This window comes from Phoxinus phoxinus (genome assembly GCF_949152265.1).
Source record: "Phoxinus phoxinus genome assembly, chromosome: 8".
Taxonomy (NCBI): Eukaryota; Metazoa; Chordata; class Actinopteri; order Cypriniformes; family Leuciscidae; genus Phoxinus; species Phoxinus phoxinus.
The window spans coordinates 543,283-562,909 of record NC_136883.1 but is presented as its reverse complement, the minus strand read 5'-3'; the positions used below and the strand labels follow the sequence as shown (position 1 = coordinate 562,909).

The 19,627-nt window shown below is 44.6% G+C and overlaps 1 protein-coding gene across 3 annotated transcripts in view; it reads right to left on the bottom strand.

The window, feature by feature from the left end:
• reln (reelin) overlaps positions 1-15,185 on the bottom strand; it is a 174,577-nt gene extending 159,392 nt beyond the window's left edge. For 2 of the 3 annotated variants that reach the window (XM_079621465.1, XM_079621464.1), the window contains exon 1: positions 14,854-15,185. In XM_079621465.1, coding sequence (XP_079477591.1) covers positions 14,854-15,085 — 232 coding nt within the window. In that variant the 5' untranslated portion in view covers positions 15,086-15,185. Of the gene's footprint in view, positions 1-11,691; positions 11,748-14,853 lie in introns of those variants that run through there. The other variant, XM_079621466.1, reaches the window with a different exon arrangement.
• Between the last annotated feature and the right edge of the window lie 4,442 nt (positions 15,186-19,627).

Below are 19,627 nucleotides of genomic sequence, written 5' to 3'. Positions count from 1 at the left end.
AGTGACAGTCTTTAGTCTCTGTGAGATTTTGCATGTGTTTACGCTCCCACAGCATGACGCTGCGGGAAAGGGATTCTGGGACAGTGAGCAGAGATCACTGCGTTAGAGAGGAACTATGCAAATAAATCTCTCTTTTAGAAAACCACCCAATCCATTTGCACTGCTATGTTCCTTTTCTCTTTTTTTGTGACTGAAAATTGCAAAACTAACAACTATTTATGAGAGGGGAAAAAATGACAGTTTTCAGGATTATTTGGTTCAGGATCTCTGCCAGCAAAAGCTTGAATGCCTGAAGTCAGCAAGATGACTGTAATCACTTCCATGTGCCGAAACTGCAGCAGATTACAGTCAAAACACGCCATGCAGTGACGACAGACGGAGGGAGGGAGGGAGGGAGGGATGGATGGATGGATGGATGGATGGATGGATGGATGGATGGATGGATGGATGGATGGATGGATGGATGGATGGATGGATGGATGGATGGATGGATGGATGGATGGATGGATGGATGGATGGATGGATGGATGGATGGATGGATGGATGGATGGATGGATGGATGGATGGATGGATGGATGGATGGATGGATGGATGGATGGATGGATGGATAGATAGATAGATAGATAGATAGATAGATAGATAGATAGATAGATAGATAGATAGATAGATAGATAGATAGATAGATAGATAGATAGATAGATAGATAGATAGATAGATAGATAGATAGACCTTTACACAAGCCAGAACATTTACTTCTCCAGCGCTCCGTCTATTCCTCACGGACAGATAAAACTCACTAAACACCCAGAACACGTTCAGAACACGTTCCGTAAACACACTCTGAAGCCGCTGTGGAAACTGCGGGGAGTTGTGTTGTGAAACATGGAGAAGCTCAGCCCAGGGTTGTGTCATGTTTTTCTTTATCCTCGTGCCTGTGTGTATTCAGGGGAAAACGCTCTCGCTCAGTGTATGATCTGGACAGCCTATGGAAACCCCCTGCTTTACTTCACTTTTAAACTAACAAACCATGTTTTAGGAGGAATTCTCAGTTATTTTAATGAAGCACCTGCATTAACTCAACTTCCCTTGACTGGTAAAATGGTTGGCGCGCACCGCTTAGAAACCCAGTTTAAGCGCAGTGACTGACCGATGAGATCGTTCTCCGACGCTGTTCGAATGCGTGTCAGAAATGTCTTCAGCTCGTTCCTTTATTCTGTTCCACGGATCGCCTGGAATATACATCAATGCTAAGTGTCAACCAGATCTTTCCAATTACTGCTCATTGGTTAATAACACATGCATCATTGTCACAAACTATGTTAGGAATTTTCCAAAGGATCTACCTTGGGAAATATTCAGTAATAATAAAGTGCAGTGGAACATTTCCAGCACATGCATCTCAAAAACGTGATTCCTGAGAGAGAAAGATCTGTGTATGAAACAAAAGCCCAGAGATGAAAGAGAATAGTGAGTAGCTTTCACCTGCCTTGCTCGTGGCGCGGCCCTTCTTAGGTCTGATGTTTCAAACTGCAGTTTTTATGAGCTCAACGCTGCACATTAGCACATTATCTATATTCTACTCATTCACAGAGTATGCAAACACAGCTCAGTTATACTCTGCTCCACAGAAGAAACACATTCTTTTGGTGTTGTGCCAGTAAGATCCTCCAACACCATCAGTTCTGCCACACGGTTCCCAAAACCCCCAGCATATGGAAACCATAAGTTCTGTGTGATTGATCGTTCAGTCTGAACTCATTCTCAAGCGTTGAGGAATTCTTCATTACGGGAGTTTAGAGTCAAAGGACAATCCTTGCTTACTTGTTTTTTCTCCCATTATTGTTTGACATTATTTTTAAAGAAAACAATCTTTAATAAAGACTACATTATACTTTGACAAAAACATTTTTTTAAATCTAATATGCCTAATCCTGAATGTAACTATTTCTTTTGAATCTCCTTCATACGTCATACGTCATCGTAAGTCGAAGGCATGAACTGATCAAGAACCAACACTACGACTGTAGTGACGTGGATCCGACTAGCGTATCATTACATGCTATCGTTAAAGCGTTCATTAACATTCCGGGGTAAACTAAACCAAAGGCTCTATAAGAAAGAATGAGAACTATTTTGACTTTGAATTAAACATGCATACTTTAATATTGTCATAATTCATGCTTTCGGCATTTGTGGATTTCATGATTAGTTTGCCATTATTTACATGGATCCTCATTATCAAACAGAGAAAAGCACAGTAATAACTGTCATTGAGGAGGATCCCAGGGGACAGAGATTAACACTGGTATCATTAAAGCTCGAGAGAGGAGCTTGTTTACTGGTAATTATATGCGTGACTGATAATGAGCGTCACTCGCCCTGTTCTCGAGGCCACACACACATATATATATATATGTGTGTTTATTTGAATAACTTTGTCATGAACACAAGAAAACTTCAGAGTTATATATAAACATTTCAGTTGCTCTTATTTGTGTGTAATTATTATAGTCTATCTGAAAATAAATAGCAGTTGAATAGCCTATAATATATATTATAGTGTACTAAATAAGAGGGTTCCCTGTATAGTTTGCAGCATTATTTGAGAAAGGTTTTTTCCTAACTGTTTGTATCGGCACCAGCAGATTTCATTCCGGATTATTGGCTATCGGTATCAAGCGTCTTCATTACTGTAAACATCATCATAGAGCATAGAACACACACATTCTACACACACACATTCCACACACACACAAACACACTCAGAAGTGGCAGGACTTTTAATATTAATCACATATCACTGTGAATTCCCTCGTTCTTCATGTGTGTATCTTGATGGTGCAGCAGAATCTCTATGGGTTGACACACACATTACACCATCGCATGACATCATCCACAGCACTAGTGTACGGTGATGTCTGTTTAAAGTTAACTCAGGACCCAAAGCTCCCAGAGAACATGCAGGAAAACACTGCATTCATAGAGTTCATATTTCAAAGTTTTGCACATAACTGGACCTTCACGAGGATCTTCACATGCACTATTACATCAGTCTGAAGGAATCCAGAATCTGTTCACATGAACCCTAAACACTGCATTCAGACTCAGTTTATTGAACAACCTTGAGATGATAACGTGAGCAGAGATGATAACGTGAGCAGAGATGATAACGTGAGCAGAGCTGCCGTCTTCGCCTTGTGATCAGTCTAAACGGATTATTTGGCTGTGTGTAAATGTAGCTTTACATACAACAGAATAGCACATGTGGACTCACTAGAAGGCCAGTTTTAATGACCATAACATGATCTGAGCTATTTGTGTCTATAAAACAAACAAAGTAGGAGTGCAAATTACAATAACCACTCGCATTTCCTCCCATTGTTGTTTCACAAAGAGCTTGGCCTCGAGGTCACGCTCCCAGAGTAATGTAGAGGAGTCTGAACTGGCTCTGAGCACTGGTTCGGGATGAGGATGGAAGTTATGGGTGAGAAACGTCATTAAAACACACTTTCTGATCCTATTCTCTTCTTAATGTTGGGTCACCTCTTCCCTGTCCTGTCAATCAAAGTGGGAAAAGCAGAAATAAAAGACTTTAAACGGGTCCCAGCCTCACAGTTCTGTCTGTGGTTTAGCTGCCGTTAATCCGCCTGTGAAGCTCGATCGCATGCGCTGAAGGAACGAGGAACATGTGAAATGCTTCTACAAATCTTCCATAAAACGCTTCGGCAACTGCAGTCTCAAACGCTTCGGCCACTGCGGTCCCAAACGCTTCGGCGACTGCAGTCTCAAACGCTTCGGCAACTGCAGTCTCAAACGCTTCGGCAACTACAGTTTCAAACGCTTCGGTAACTGCTGTCCCAAACGCTTCGGCAACTGCGGTCCCAAACGCTTCGGCAACTGCAGTCTCAAACGCTTCGGCCACTGCAGTCTCAAAAGCTTCGGCAACTGCAGTCTCAAACGCTTCGGCCACTGCAGTCTCAAACGCTTCGGCAACTGCAGTCTCAAACGCTTCGGTAACTGCTGTCCCAAACGCTTCGGCAACTGCTGTCCCAAACGCTTCGGCAACTGCGGTCTCAAACACTTCGGCAACTGCAGTCTCAAACGCTTCGGCAACTGCAGTCCCAAACGCTTCGGCAACTACGGTCCCAAACGCTTCGGCAACTGCGGTCCCAAACGCTTCGGCAACTGCGGTCCCAAACGCTTCGGCAACTGCGGTCGCAAACGCTTCGGCAACTGCTGTCTCAAACGCTTCGGCAAATGCTGTCGCAAACGCTTCGGCAACTGCAGTCTCAAACGCTTCGGCAACTGCAGTCCCAAACGCTTCGGCAACTGCTGTCTCAAACGCTTCGGCAACTGCGGTCCCAAACGCTTCGGCAACTGCAGTCCCAAACGCTTCGGTAACTGCTGTCCCAAACGCTTCGGCAACTGCAGTCTCAAACGCTTCGGCAACTGCGGTCCCAAACGCTTAAGCAACTGCAGTCCCAAACGCTTCGGTAACTGCGGTCTCAAACGCTTCGGCAACTGCAGTCTCAAACGCTTCGGCAACTGCGGTCCCAAACGCTTAAGCAACTGCAGTCCCAAACGCTTCGGCAACTGCAGTCTCAAACGCTTCGGCAACTGCAGTCCCAAAAGCTTCGGCAACTGCGGTCTCAAACGCTTCGGCAACTGCGGTCTCAAACGCTTCGGCAACTGCGGTCTCAAACGCTTCGGCAACTGCGGTCGCAAACGCTTCGGCAACTGCGGTCTCAAACGCTTCGGCAACTGCGGTCTCAAACGCTTCGGCCACTGCGGTCCCAAACGCTTCGGCAACTGCGGTCGCAAACGCTTCGGCAACTGCGGTCTCAAACGCTTCGGCAACTGCAGTCCCAAACGCTTCGGCGACTGCGGCCGCAAACACTTCGGCAACTGCAATCCAAACGCTTCGGCAACTGCGGTCTCAAACGCTTCGGCAACTGCAGTCTCAAACGCTTCGGCAACTGCGGTCGCAAACGCTTCGGCAACTGCGGTCTAAAACGCTTCGGCAACTGCAGTCTCAAACGCTTCGGCGACTGCAGTCCCAAACGCTTCGGCAACTGCGGTCGCAAACGCTTCGGCAACTGCGGTCTCAAACGCTTCGGCAACTGCAGTCTCAAACGCTTCGGCAACTGCAGTCCCAAACGCTTCGGCAACTGCGGTCGCAAACGCTTCAGCAACTGCGGTCCCAAACGCTTCGGCAACTGCGGTCTCAAACGCTTCGGCAACTGCTGTCCCAAACGCTTCGGCAACTGCGGTCGCAAACGCTTCGGCAACTGCAGTCTCAAACGCTTCGGCAACTGCAGTCCCAAACGCTTCGGCAACTGCAGTCCCAAACGCTTCGGCAACTGCAGTCTCAAACGCTTCGGCAACTGCAGTCCCAAACGCTTCGGCAACTGCGGTCGCAAACGCTTCGGCAACTGCAGTCTCAAACGCTTCGGCAACTGCAGTCCCAAACGCTTCGGCAACTGCAGTCCCAAACGCTTCGGCAACTGCGGTCGCAAACGCTTCAGCAACTGCAGTCTCAAACGCTTCGGCAACTGCGGTCGCAAACGCTTCGGCAACTGCAGTCTCAAACGCTTCGGCAACTGCAGTCCCAAACGCTTCGGCAACTGCAGTCCCAAACGCTTCGGCAACTGCGGTCGCAAACGCTTCGGCAACTGCAGTCTCAAACGCTTCGGCAACTGCAGTCCCAAACGCTTCGGCAACTGCAGTCCCAAACGCTTCGGCAACTGCGGTCGCAAACGCTTCGGCAACTGCGGTCTCAAACGCTTCGGCAACTGCGGTCGCAAACGCTTCGGCAACTGCAGTCTCAAACGCTTCGGCAACTGCAGTCTCAAACGCTTCGGCAACTGCAGTCCCAAACGCTTCGGCAACTGCGGTCGCAAACGCTTCGGCAACTGCGGTCTCAAACGCTTCGGCAACTGCAGTCCCAAACGCTTCGGCAACTGCGGTCGCAAACGCTTCGGCAACTGCGGTCTCAAACGCTTCGGCAACTGCGGTCTCAAACGCTTCGGCAACTGCAGTCCCAAACGCTTCGGCAACTGCGGTCGCAAACGCTTCAGCAACTGCGGTCCCAAACGCTTCGGCAACTGCGGTCGCAAACGCTTCGGCAACTGCGGTCTCAAACGCTTCGGCGACTGCGGTCTCAAACGCTTCGGCAACTGCGGTCTCAAACGCTTCAGCAACTGCGGTCTCAAACGCTTCGGCAACTGCGGTCTCAAACGCTTCGGCAACTGCGGTCTCAAACGCTTCAGCAACTGCTGTCTCAAACGCTTCGGCAACTGCGGTCTCAAACGCTTCAGCAACTGCGGTCTCAAACGCTTCGGCAACTGCGGTCTCAAACGCTTCGGCAACTGCGGTCTCAAACGCTTCGGCAACTGCGGTCTCAAACGCTTCGGCGACTGCGGTCTCAAACGCTTCGGCAACTGCGGTCTCAAACGCTTCAGCAACTGCGGTCTCAAACGCTTCAGCAACTGCGGTCTCAAACGCTTCAGCAACTGCGGTCTCAAACGCTTCAGCAACTGCGGTCACAAACGCTTCGGCAACTGCGGTCTCAAACGCTTCGGCAACTGCGGTCTCAAACGCTTCGGCAACTGCGGTCGCAAACGCTTCGGCAACTGCGGTCTCAAACGCTTCGGCAACTGCAGTCTCAAACGCTTCGGCGACTGCGGCCGCAAACGCTTATTGTCTGTTTTCGCTCTATTTCTCAAATAATTCCAAACAAACCAGAACCACAGCAGAACAACACAGCCATGATTCATTATGTTTTGAATGAATCCGTTGAGTCAATGATTCAATTGCCCATTCAAAGAAACATTCCCTGCGTCCCAATGTCCATATCCATCCTAAATCATATGTGAGATTAAAATAAGTGCGTCCCAAAGCATAGTATGTTGAAAAGAGTGTGCCAGACGTCCCTGGATGGTTCGTTATGAATTAAAATGAAATGAAATGTGGAGGATTTAAACTGTGAAAAGATGATTGACAGGCCAGGACAACCGATAAAGACGCAATTGTGCGACGTGATAGTGTCCCAAAGCTTGTCTTCTGCTACACACTCAAAAGTATGTACTTTTATGTCATAGTTTTGGGGCGTAGTATAAGTGAACTGGGATGCAGTGAGTCACTTCGTTCCTGAATGAATCAGTAATTTGATTCAGGTCAATGAATCAATCAGTGACTCACTCACTCATTAAGACTTGCACAGAGTAATTAATGCTGAGTGCGTTTATTTCTATAGGTCTATATGGGATTTATGAAAGCAACTAAAAAAAAGTAATTAGTAACATGATTAATTTTCCATCAAATACTCAGTAATCTTGTTCCTCCACAATCACAGTAAAGAGCTTGACTGACAGTCATTCATAAACTGCAATTGAGTAACTTCCCCAACTTCACTCAAGCACAAACAAACCAATGAAACCCAAATACACCAGAGAATCAGGAACCAGCCTGTGTTCAAGGACCCTCAAGAGCACGCGCTCATTAGAGACCGCTGGATCCTTTAATGCGAGACACTGAAATGGCTGCGCCGAGAAGCGGCAGGTTTCTGCACGCTGGCATCAGTGTGGGCCATTTTGTATTGAGTTTAATGACTGCCTGGCACAGCATTGGCATCTCTCTGGCGTGCTCGACTGCCATCCTCACTATCCGGGGTGAAGCCCGTGGCCAGATGCAACGGATTAATTCTGAGCCGTGTTTCACTGTCACATCGGGAGCCAAACAGGCAGCCGTCAGCAGCCCTGCCATTAGCAGCGATCACATTATGCAGAAAACCATCACAATGGGCTGCAAAACAATTCATGAATTATTGCTTCATAGCTTTGGAAAGTATCTCGAGTGAATTCATTTGGTTCCACTGAGAGGAGTCATTATTCTTTATTTAATGCCTCACAAATGTGCAGTCTGAACTTGTCCAATGTCAGAGAACGGGCTTTGTAATCTAAAATGCATTTTATAAAATCAGAACTGCTTTCACCTGGTATTAACATCCTCCTCAGGCGATACAATCACAACATTCGGATGCACAAATGGTACAAAAGCTTTTGAGTGACGCACTTATGAAATCAGAGCCCTCAATTAAATCAGATCATTGCATGTTAAAGTCATGAAAGGGAAGTTGTGCTGGTCTTCTCTCCTCTATTGGGCCGTATATCGAGTGAGGCGCTTCAGGAACAAGAACACATGTGGGCGGGGGTTGATTGTGTCTGTGGGGAATTGATTGGATGGTTGTGGTTTGCTATTGGCTGATCTCATGTGAGTGACAGGTTGCCCCGCCCTCGTCATCAGAAAAGAGAAGAGATGCTGCTGTTATTCTGATTCAAGACTATTTAAAACAATAATGATGTGCACCGGTAAATCATTTAGAATAAACACTACAATATTCTTTTAAAAACAGGAATTCTCTTTTGATTTCATGGGGACTTTAATATTGCTTGTAAACAACGCCTTGCTGAGAGATGGTGAAAGTTTTCTGTCTCGAGGATGTTCAATCTAACAAGCCAGAGGAGTTATTAGCCTATTATTATTATTTATTTATGGTGTGCAGAGGCTAACCTATAAAATCGTCTATAATATAAATAACCGGCTACGAATTTCATTGTCAATTAATCGCGTGTGTTGAAAACATCCGCCAATCGCGTCACTTAAGCCTGTTTTATATGGCGTTCCGATCGGTTCTTTAATATGACTTTGCAGCACGCACTCGTCTCAATGAACGTGACGTCTGCGTCTGCCGAACGTGACGTCTGCGTCTGCAGAACGTCTCGTCTGCGTCTGCCACATCACTCGTTCGTCTGCCGAACGTCTCGTCTGCGTCTTCCGAACGTCTCGTCTGCGTCTGCCACATCACTCGTTCGTCTGCCGAACGTCTCGTCTGCGTCTTCCGAACGTCTCGTCTGCGTTTGCCACATCACTTGTTCGTCTCGTCTGCGTCTGCTGGTTTCCAGCACATTCCACACACTTATTCGTTCTTTATTATTTTTCCCCACTTATCTTCAATTGTATTTTATTAGCAATTAAGTGATTTTACCTTGCTTATGTATAGCTTTTTATTCCAAATAGTAAATATTAATTTACACAAATGATCATGTTAAAATTTGTGTTTGCCATTGTTTCTTGTCAACATATCCACAGATAGCCTACTTATGAATAAATCATAAAAAAGCATGTATGTAGCCTACTATTCACCAGGAGTCTCTTGATCAATACAAAAGAACGTAGTTGTAAACATTTGGGCTGATTTAACTAACATATATAATATTTGTAATGTTTAATTTTAGAGTTGTAATATTTAGTTTTAGATTTTCGCCGAAGTTTGATTGACAGGCGGTCTGACAGTTATCATCAGAATTATACTTAAAAACAGATAGGTCTGCACCTCAGGAGAAATGCGAGCACAGTTCATTATTATTATTTAGCCTAAATGTCTTTGCTTATACTAATAATAATAATAATTAGCCTATAATTAATATTATCAGCCCAAGGCTACATATTTAGCTAGATTGGCCCACAGCTTTTATCCCAGTTGCAGTGAGACTGTTGAACGAGCATTCCTCCTATTTATACCCAGCCCGCCACAACACACCACAATACTCTCTATACACAACTTTAATAGTTGGGAATGCATTGCTGTACTATTTACTACATCTCACATATTGTTTATACGGACATTAATTGTTATGTCCCTGTCGACTGGTGATATAACGGATTGCACTTTATCGACTTTTTATTGCACTTATAGCCTATTGTAGAATTATCTGATGTTATTTCGTTGTTATTTATAAGAATGACAAAAAATACAAATAAATAAAGAACAAACAATATTTAGAAGACGCTTTTATCCAAAAAAGGAACAAAGCAATTGGTCAAATGTCAGTCATAATAAAGGTTAGACAATAATAATACAGGGTTTTATTTGATTATCACAAACAAACACGAGATTTTGACGCATATCCAAGGGTTTGTGCGGTGTGGAGCGCGCACTGCATGGCACGGAGGCGCGGGCGCGAACACTTGTATTTTCCTATCAACAGTGGAAAGTAAACAACTTAAAATAGGCCTACTTAAAAAAAAAAATATGGTCATACAGAAAATAAAATAAAACAATCAGGCGCGCTTCATGATCTCCGTGAACATGAGCGCGTCTCAAAAATGAACTGAAACAAAATAAAGCTTGAAATGTCCACTTTTAAACGAACAAATTCGAATCGAAAAGCAAATACTGTCTGATTATGTAATCCGTGAACGGTGCATTTCTATAAAGGCGCATCTGCTTAACAGCGGAGATGGAGATGTGTTTGCAGCCGACACTGATTTACAAAATAGGCCTAGGCTACTTGTTTATTAATAAAAAAACAATTCAAATGCCTCGTTATTTTTTCAGACACATTTAGTAGGCTATCATTAGCCTATAAACCACTATAAATCACCTCTCTGTATGGTTCCAGAGATGGCTATTCTCATTCAGCACTGCGGGGGAAATAAATGTGGCATTAGAAAACCAGTAAAATAAAAAAAATTAAAAAAATCCATATTAATTTGTGAATATTTTAAATGTTTAATACGGGTTATTAATCCGTGGGCATTAAACCGAGGGAACAGTTTGAGAATTCGTGAGAACGGTTTATAAACGGATTATATAAAAAATAAAAATAGTATTTTTCAATTCTATTCTTCTATTTAAAGGATATACAGAAACAGTGGTTGTGCGATCGAGTTGTCTGTTTTCTAGTTTAGTGCTGTAGCCTATAGGCCTTTTAAAACTATAAAAAAATTAAAAACAATAACAACCCCAACAATAAGCTATAAAAATGAAATAGCCTATATCAATTTTGTTTCTTCATATTTCTATCTTTGTAGGGGCATTTGGCCCTCAAAATGTGGGTTAAACAAGAACACACACACACACACACAATATCCTATATATAAATATCCTATAAATCACAGACGCAGACGTCACGTTATAAGGCAGACGCAAGTGAGACGAGTGCATGTTGCAAAGTCATAATAAAGAACCGATCGCAATCGCTGGCGCACTGCACTGAGCAGTGCTGAGTAGCGTGTGCAGTGCGTGTTAGAGAAAATTATAATAAATAACTTCACTGCCACACGTGAATGACGTGTAACGTCTGACTTGACACTTCACTGCTACGCGTGATTTACGTGACGTCAGCGTGACGTCTGCGTGACGTCTGCGTCACGTCTGCGTCTTAAAATGAATGGAATAAATAGCAGAATAAAAAAAAAATTAAGACGTTGAGTGAGACGTTCATTGAGACGAGTGCGTGCTGCAAAGTCATATTAAAGAACCGATCGGAACGCCATACGAGAACGCTAGGGGGGCGGTATCACAGCCCTTGTGGTCTGCGTCGCCTCGACGCGTAGTTACAATTTTTTGGAGGTGCACGTCGAGCTACGGCGGAGGGGACGGAGAGGGGTTCGCGTCGACGCAGAAGGGTCTGCGGGGGTACGCCGTCGATTCGACGCAGAAGCATAAAACAGGCTTTACAGGGAATTGCGCGTTCACTGGACGCAGAATGAGCTGGTGTGGGAAACGTGTAGTCCAAAACATGAGAAAGCTTCATACGACTCATTTAACTCGACTGGTCCTGTCAGGTGCTGTTTAAAGTGTTTGTTTCCCTTCGTATAACTTATATTGGACGGTTATATCATTACCTGTAATCAATGTCAGAAAGTCACGCGAGTTTGTCCATCTTCAGGCTTCAGTGAACGAGCACCGGCGTGCGCATGCGCGTCAAACACACGGAGCGCGGGAGTCCGATTTAAAATTATACATTTAACAAAAGTAATTGTATCTTTAAATATATTAATATTATAAATAAAATAAAATAATAAAATGAAACACCGAAAATAAATGTAGCTTTGTTTATCCTATCAATAGAAGACATAATCGCTTACAGATTATTCAATGATCAAATTGATAATTAGTTGCAGCCCTCATTCCAAGAATCTCTACTATCAGCGAGTCTACGATAGAGAAAACTATCAACATCATTTTTTCTATGGAGAAGTTACACTTAAATGGATAGTTCGCCCCCAAAAAATTTCAAGTATGTCATTATTTACTTTTTTTGATCCTGACTTTCATTCATCTTCAAAATATGAACAGATTTATGGCTTTTATTCATATATAGAGCTCATCAAATGAAAGCTCAAACTGCTTGGACAAAAATTATTGAACAATGTAAAAAATATCTTCATTTGCGCTCCAAAGATAGCAACAACAACAGCAAAAGTAATCCCGGTTTGGATCAACATGAGAGCGCACTATAATACACCAGCGTGTTCATCATTAAAACCCTTTCTACAACGGACAGAGTCTTGAATATGTGCTTGGAGTTATTGATTCCATCATGTGTGTGTAAGAAAGGCCTGTAATGTAGCAGTGCTAAATAACCAGACGCGTGGATAAATGCTGGGAAGGAACAGAAATCACACTTTAGTCTGTCAGTGCACAGAAGCACATATAGCTGCTGAAATGTAGATGAGATTTCCCATGGGATCCGGCGCGTGTGGAAGCGGGAGCTCTGGAGTGGCTCGCCATCAGTGCGCTATTGTACAGCTCATCACGAGAGGAGGCGCGCGGGAAAAAGCCCAGCATGCAAAGTGCACAGAGGAACCGTGGCAAGTTTTACAGCGAAGACATCAGGTATTCAGCTCCGCTCCGTCTCATAAAGCTGAAGCTTAACCTCGTGTACATAACTCACCTGTCAATCATCTACTCATTTCACAGCTCGCTTTCAACATTGCCTTACTTATTCTTCTTTACCTTTTCTCCTACATTAACAGTTCATAACAAGCTAGAATGTGAGAAATAAACTCTCCAAACTCATGCGACTCACACAGCCTTCAGGGACATATCGAAACTGAAGACAATCCTCCACACTTCTGGAACTCTATCATGCCTCATGAAGATATTATCAATCACACTAATTCATGTTATTACGGAGTGTAATTGCATTTCCGTCTGCCTCGCTCAGCAAGATTATTTCTGTATTTATTTCCCGGATGTTGACAGTCTATAAATGTGCAGCACTTTGGCTTCTTCTCTTTGTCTTCCATCCCCATTAATCCCCCAGAATCCTCCCGACCCCCGAACACACAAAGACGGCGCGCTCGGCTCGTGTGTGTGTCGAGTACGAACACGTCCCTGCAGATCTCACAGGTCTGGATGAGAAAGATAAAGCTGAGAACACAAGACCTCGCGCTTCTGTTCTGACACAAAGAGCCGAAACATCACAAACCGAGGCTCTCGGACTCTGAGGATCTGCTTCTAAAACTGTGGCAGTGGATTTACCCCAGACTGAACCGGTTTCACACTGCACAGTTATATGAGCAAAGTGTGATAGATTGGATTTTTCAGCGGCATGTAATTTGTTGATCTGCTGTTCTCTCACATTCTCTGCACCTGTTGTGCTCTCGTCGAGTTGTTTGTGTGAACGTAGCGGTTCTGGCCTCCGGATAATCCGCCCACACGCGAGCGCCGGGATCACAGACGGCACTGAAGAACGAGGAGAGTGGAAGAGAGCAGTTCGACTTCACATCAATACTTGCACTCGGTTACATAAACACACACACGAGCATCTCGCTCGCATGCACAGGGCTCAATCTATTTCCAAACGCAGGACTGGGATCTCGCATCCGTGCCTGCAATGAAATGCATTGAAACACTTTTTTTTGCATTTGAAATGCATTTCACACACTTTCCCAGGCCTCAAAAACTGGCCTTCACGAGCGATTTATAAAAAAAATACAAACTTTGAAACATTGAAACACTGAAACAATTTTCACAGTAAATTTCACACAAGTAATTACAAAGTAACACAATAAGTTAAAGCTGACATTTCAAAGTTGAAAGACTAAAAAAGTATTTTCTTGTGAAACTATCTCCCCAAAAAACATTCACAGTGAAATTGCCTTTTGATCGAGTGGTTATTGTTTGACTCTTTCTCTCATGAAGCACATTTTTATACGTTGTGCTCTTCCATATATTCCCTGCTGACGGAAAACTCCCTTTTTTAGGTTACACTTTAATTTAAGGTGTCATTGTTACAGTGTAATTATATATTTAAGAGCCGAGTCATTTTAATTAACAACATGTATTTACTCTAGGGTTAGGGTATGATTAGGGTTTGGAGTTGCATGTAATTATGCATAATTATTACTATAGTAAATACATGTAACATATGTAACAATGACACTAAATTAAAGTGTTACCAATTTTTATTGATGAAGTGAGTATGACTGGCTAGTGCACAGATGATCTGCTCCCGTACTCAGGTAACCATTTTCACTCAGCAACTGCTAGTAAATTTCCCAAGTAATTACAGAGTAACACATTGAGGCGAAGCTCACATTTCAAAGTAGAAAGACTGATATAATATTATCTTGTAAAACAATGTCCAAAAATAATTTCCATAGTGTACCCCTAAATTCCCCTTTGATTGAGTGGTTATTGAAGCACATTTTGAAACGGTCATGTGCTTCAACTCCCCAAAAAACTCCTTTTTAGGTTACACTTTATTATGTTACACTTTATTATGTTACACTTTATTATGTTACACTTTATTAGATCACACTTTATTTTAAGGTGTCAGTGTTACAGTGCAATTAAATATTTAAGTACTGAGTAATATTAATTACCCACATGTACTCACTATAGGGTTAGGGTTTGTTAGTTGCATGTAATTCTGCATAATTTACAGTTATTACTATGGTAAGTACATGTAACATATGTAACAAGGACACTGTAAAATAAAGTGTTAGCCCTTTGCATTGATGAAGTGCCGAGTGTGGGTGGTGTGGTCCGGTACTCACCCTGGTACTCCTGTCCCGGGACGTACGCAGCCGGGCTCCCGTGGATCTGGAAGGTGAGCAGCACCTCCGCCCCCCCGTCGGCCCCTGAGGGCCCCTCCAGCTCTCCGTGGTGATGAGTGCACAGGAAGAAGAACGGGTTGAAGCGCGGGTAGAAGCCGGCCGGAGCGCTTCCCAAATCCACAGCGCCGGCCGACACCAGCGCCAGCAGCAGGACGGCCTGACCCCTGAGCATCTCTGCTGCAGGAGCTCCAGGAGAGAGAGAGAGAGAGAGTGTGTGTGTGTGAGCGGGCAGGTGTGTGAGGGTCGCACAGGTGTGTGTCTGGTCTGGTCTGTCCTCCCTTCACACACGGGGAGTTCAGAGGCTGGTGTTTTAGCCCCGCTCAGACACTTAAATAGCTCTCAACACTCCCTCCCTCCGCCTCTCTCTCCTCCCATCTCCCCTCCCTCTCTCTCTCTCTCTCTCTCTCTCTCTCTCTCTCTCTCTCCTCCCATCTCCCCTCCCTCCCTCTCTCTCTCTCTCTCTCACACACACTCACTCTCTCTCTCTCTCTCTCTCTCTCTCTCTCTCTCGTACTACCTCTCTCTCCCTCCCTCCCCCCCTCCCTCTTTTTCTCTCTCTCTCCCCATCTCCCTCCCTCTTTTTTCCCTCCCTCTCTCCCTCTCTCTTTCTCTCTCATACTCCATCAAAAAGCCTCTCGTGTGTTTCCTCCCTGCCTCGTTTCTGTCAATCATTCTAATATGTCTGTGTGTTAGTGATTTGTCTCTCTCTTTAGTGCTGTGTTTTGTCCAAGAAAGCCTGCCTTTGTCTTTTTCTTCTCATCTCCCTCCATCCCCCAAAGCGGATTCCCTGCTTTTCCACCCAAAGATCACACCTCCTCCTCCTCGTCTCTCCTCGTCTCTCCTCGCCTCCTCCTCGTCTCTGATAGGACCCTCTCAAGCTTCGGCGCCTCTTTGTGCTCAATTCACTCATTTTGTTTCTTTTTGTTTTGCATTCTCTCAGCTTTCTTTCTGTGTGTATATATATCAATGTTTCCCTTAAAATCCGACCTTCTCATATTCCTGTCTCTGTCTCTCAAACACACCCACACACACTCACACACACACTCACCCACTCACCCACACACACACACACACACACTTCACACTTCACACTTTCTCCATCTGTCTGCTCTTGTCTACGACTTTATATGATCCATCCAACTGAGCCGTTAAAGATGAAATCTCTGATCCATATTCAAGCGATTTGATTCTGAAAATGACAACTGCCATTACTTGTAACATTTGTTATTAATTAATGCAATTGTCATGCAAAGTTCACGATAAGCAAAATAACAAGGAAATTAAACTGAAAAACTCCCACTATTCCTGACTGAACACACCCAGACATCTGCTCAAGTTTAATACAGAGATGTTTCATCAAATTGTTTCATTGACTGTCAAGTAACAAAGGAAAAACTTTGCACAACTTTCTTCAGATTCATCCCATTCAGACCGTCGAAAGCCGCTGTTTACTAAACCCTTGATCTGTGACAAACAGATTAAAGAATTCATACATTTCTCTTGTTTACCAACAAACGGGTGAACCGTCTGAAGTGTGCAACAATATTTAAAAAAACCGTTGTTATGTGAACGTTAAATGAACGTTCCATTTTATCATTCTTCAATCATTATGGGAACATTACTTTTGAACGTTCTCTGAACTTCTGAAAGAAGTAGAAACATTTGGAAGGGAGGCCTCGACAGGACGAGACACTGGAAGGGAGGCCTCAACGGGATGAGACTCTGGAAGGGAGGCCTCGACGGGTTGAGACTCTGGAAGAGAGGTCTCGACGGGATGAGACTCTGGAAGGGAGGCCTCGACGGGACGAGACTCTGGAAGAGAGGCTTCGTCGGGATGAGACTCTGGAAGGGAGGCCTCGACGGGTTGAGACTCTGGAAGAGAGGTCTCGACGGGATGAGACTCTGGAAGGGAGGCCTCGCAGGGATGAGACTCCGGAAGGGAGGCCTCAACGGGATGAGACTCTGGAAGAAAGGTCTCGACGGGATGAGACTCTGGAAGAAAGGTCTCGACGGGACGAGACTCTGGAAGGGAGGCCTCGACGGGACGAGACTCTGGAAGGGAGGCCTCGACGGGTTGAGACTCTGGAAGAGAGGTCTCGACGGGATGAGACTCTGGAAGGGAGGCCTCGCAGGGATGAGACTCTGGAAGGGAGGCCTCGACGGGTTGAGACTCTGGAAGAGAGGTCTCGACGGGATGAGACTCTGGAAGGGAGGCCTCGCAGGGATGAGACTCCGGAAGGGAGGCCTCAACGGGATGAGACTCTGGAAGAGAGGTCTCGACGGGATGAGACTCTGGAAGGGAGGCCTCGACGGGACGAGACTCCGGAAGGGAGGCCTCGCAGGGATGAGACTCCGGAAGGGAGGCCTCAACGGGATGAGACTCTGGAAGAAAGGTCTCGACGGGACGAGACTCTGGAAGGGAGGCCTCGACGGGACGAGACTCTGGAAGAAAGGTCTCGACGGGATGAGACTCTGGAAGGGAGGCCTCGACGGGACGAGACTCTGGAAGGGAGGCCTCGACGGGACGAGACTCTGGAAGGGAGGCCTCGACGGGACGAGACTCTGGAAGAAAGGTCTCGACGGGATGAGACTCTGGAAGGGAGGCCTCGCAGGGATGAGACTCCGGAAGGGAGGCCTCGACGGGACGAGACTCTGGAAGGGAGGCCTCGACGGGACGAGACTCTGGAAGGGAGGCCTCGACGCGACGAGACTCCGGAAGGGAGGCCTCAATGGGATGAGACTCTGGAAGGGAGGCCTCGACGGGACGAGACTCTGGAAGGGAGGCCTCGACGGGACGAGACTCTGGAAGAGAGGCCTCGACGGGACGAGACTCTGGAAGAGAGGCCTCGACGGGACGAGACTCTGGAAGAGAGGCCTCGACGGGACGAGACTCTGGAAGGGAGGCCTCGACGGGACGAGACTCAGGTGTGGCCGCCATCCTGGCTGGAGACTCAAGGGCTCAGGCATTGTTATTCTGTTACGAATGATAGTGCTAAGAAATACGCACTATGAGGAATAACTTTGGAATGAAGACTGAACAAACACATTGGAACTAGGAGAAACTCTGGAGGAAAACACAATTAAAAATCAACGAGAACCGACAAAGACTGAGGGAGAACACAGGGAATATATACATGGGACAGACAAAGGACCTTCACAAGATAATTAACTACTCACAGCAGAACCAAATGAACTAATGATGACAGTGATGATGGAAACAAGGAGTGGCGGAAACTGAACAAAATGAACACAGAAGGAAGTCCAAAAACAATCAGACATGTAACAATAATAGAATAGAATAGAATAGAATAGAATAAAAACAAACAAAAATAGAATAGAATAGAATAGAACAGAATAGAATAAAAACAAACAAACAAACAAACAAACAAAAATAGAATAGAACAGAATAGAATAGAAACAGAAATAGAACAGAAACAGAAGTAGAATAGAATAGAAATAGAATAGTAACAAAGTAGAATATAATAGAACTGAATAGAATAGAATAGATTAGAATAGAAACAAACAGAAATAGAATAAATAAAAAACAGAAATAGAATAGAATAGAAACAGAAAAAGAATAGAAACAGAAGTAGAATAGAAACAGAAATAGAATAGAAACAGAAATAGAATAGACACAGAAGTAGAATAGAATAGAATACGATAGAAATAGAATAGAATAGAAACAGAAACAGAAACAGAAATAGAATAGAATAGAATAGAAACAGAAGTAGAATGGAAACAAAAACAGAAGTATAATAGAATATGATAGAATAGAGGAGGAGGCGGCAGAGACATTGTCACTTTGACAGCTCAATAACTGCTGCTTATATATGCTCGAGATGATGATTGACAGGACTGAATGATTAGGCTCCTCCCCAACCTACGTTTATGATTTTACCGTGACATTTCCATACAGTATGTTCCGTACAGTATCTCTTAAATAACCAGATCCATTAAACACCTGCTAAAGTGCTTTGCCTGATCAGATTGGTCTCGAATGCATTTCAGACTCAATCAAACCTGTTTTTTTTCTTTCAGGATCAGTTTTTTTATCCAATCAGTGATAATGTATGAAACGACCGTATGTAAATCGACCCGATGTCGAGCACTTGCAAATCACTCTTAAAAAACTGGCAGCCCATTAAACTCTTAATATTCTGCCTGAAGGTACACATTCACATTCAATGTCACCTCTTCAGCACTGCGAGCAGACGAGATTATGCCTGTCCTGTTTTATGGAGACAGCACTAATACATAATTACACACTATTGACAGAGAGAAAAGGGAAACGTATAATCTGCATATTGTTCCAGAAGGAGCCGCCGTCTGACCCTCGTGTGTCCAGGATCTGAATCAGGGCGTTTAGAAGAGAGGAATAAACGCCTGTCAGACGACAAACGATCAACAAGAGTTTGACTTTTCTGAGTATTTTTATCTACTGATCCATCCATATTAAACGACAGCATGTCATTCTCGTCTAATTGTTATGAAGTTTCTCTCAGCCGAAGACAGCGCTATCGTTCTCCATTATGGAAACTAGGTCAGGGAGATCGAGATCTGGTCTTGGGAATGGAGAGGGGCGGTGGGGTGGACGAGGGCTTTGGGGCAGTAATTATTTTTATCTTCATTAAGTTCTACCTCAAGGTTGTAACAGAGCCTTTGACATCTGCAGTTTCAGTTCAATCCCTCAGCCCGAGTCCTGCTGCCAAACATT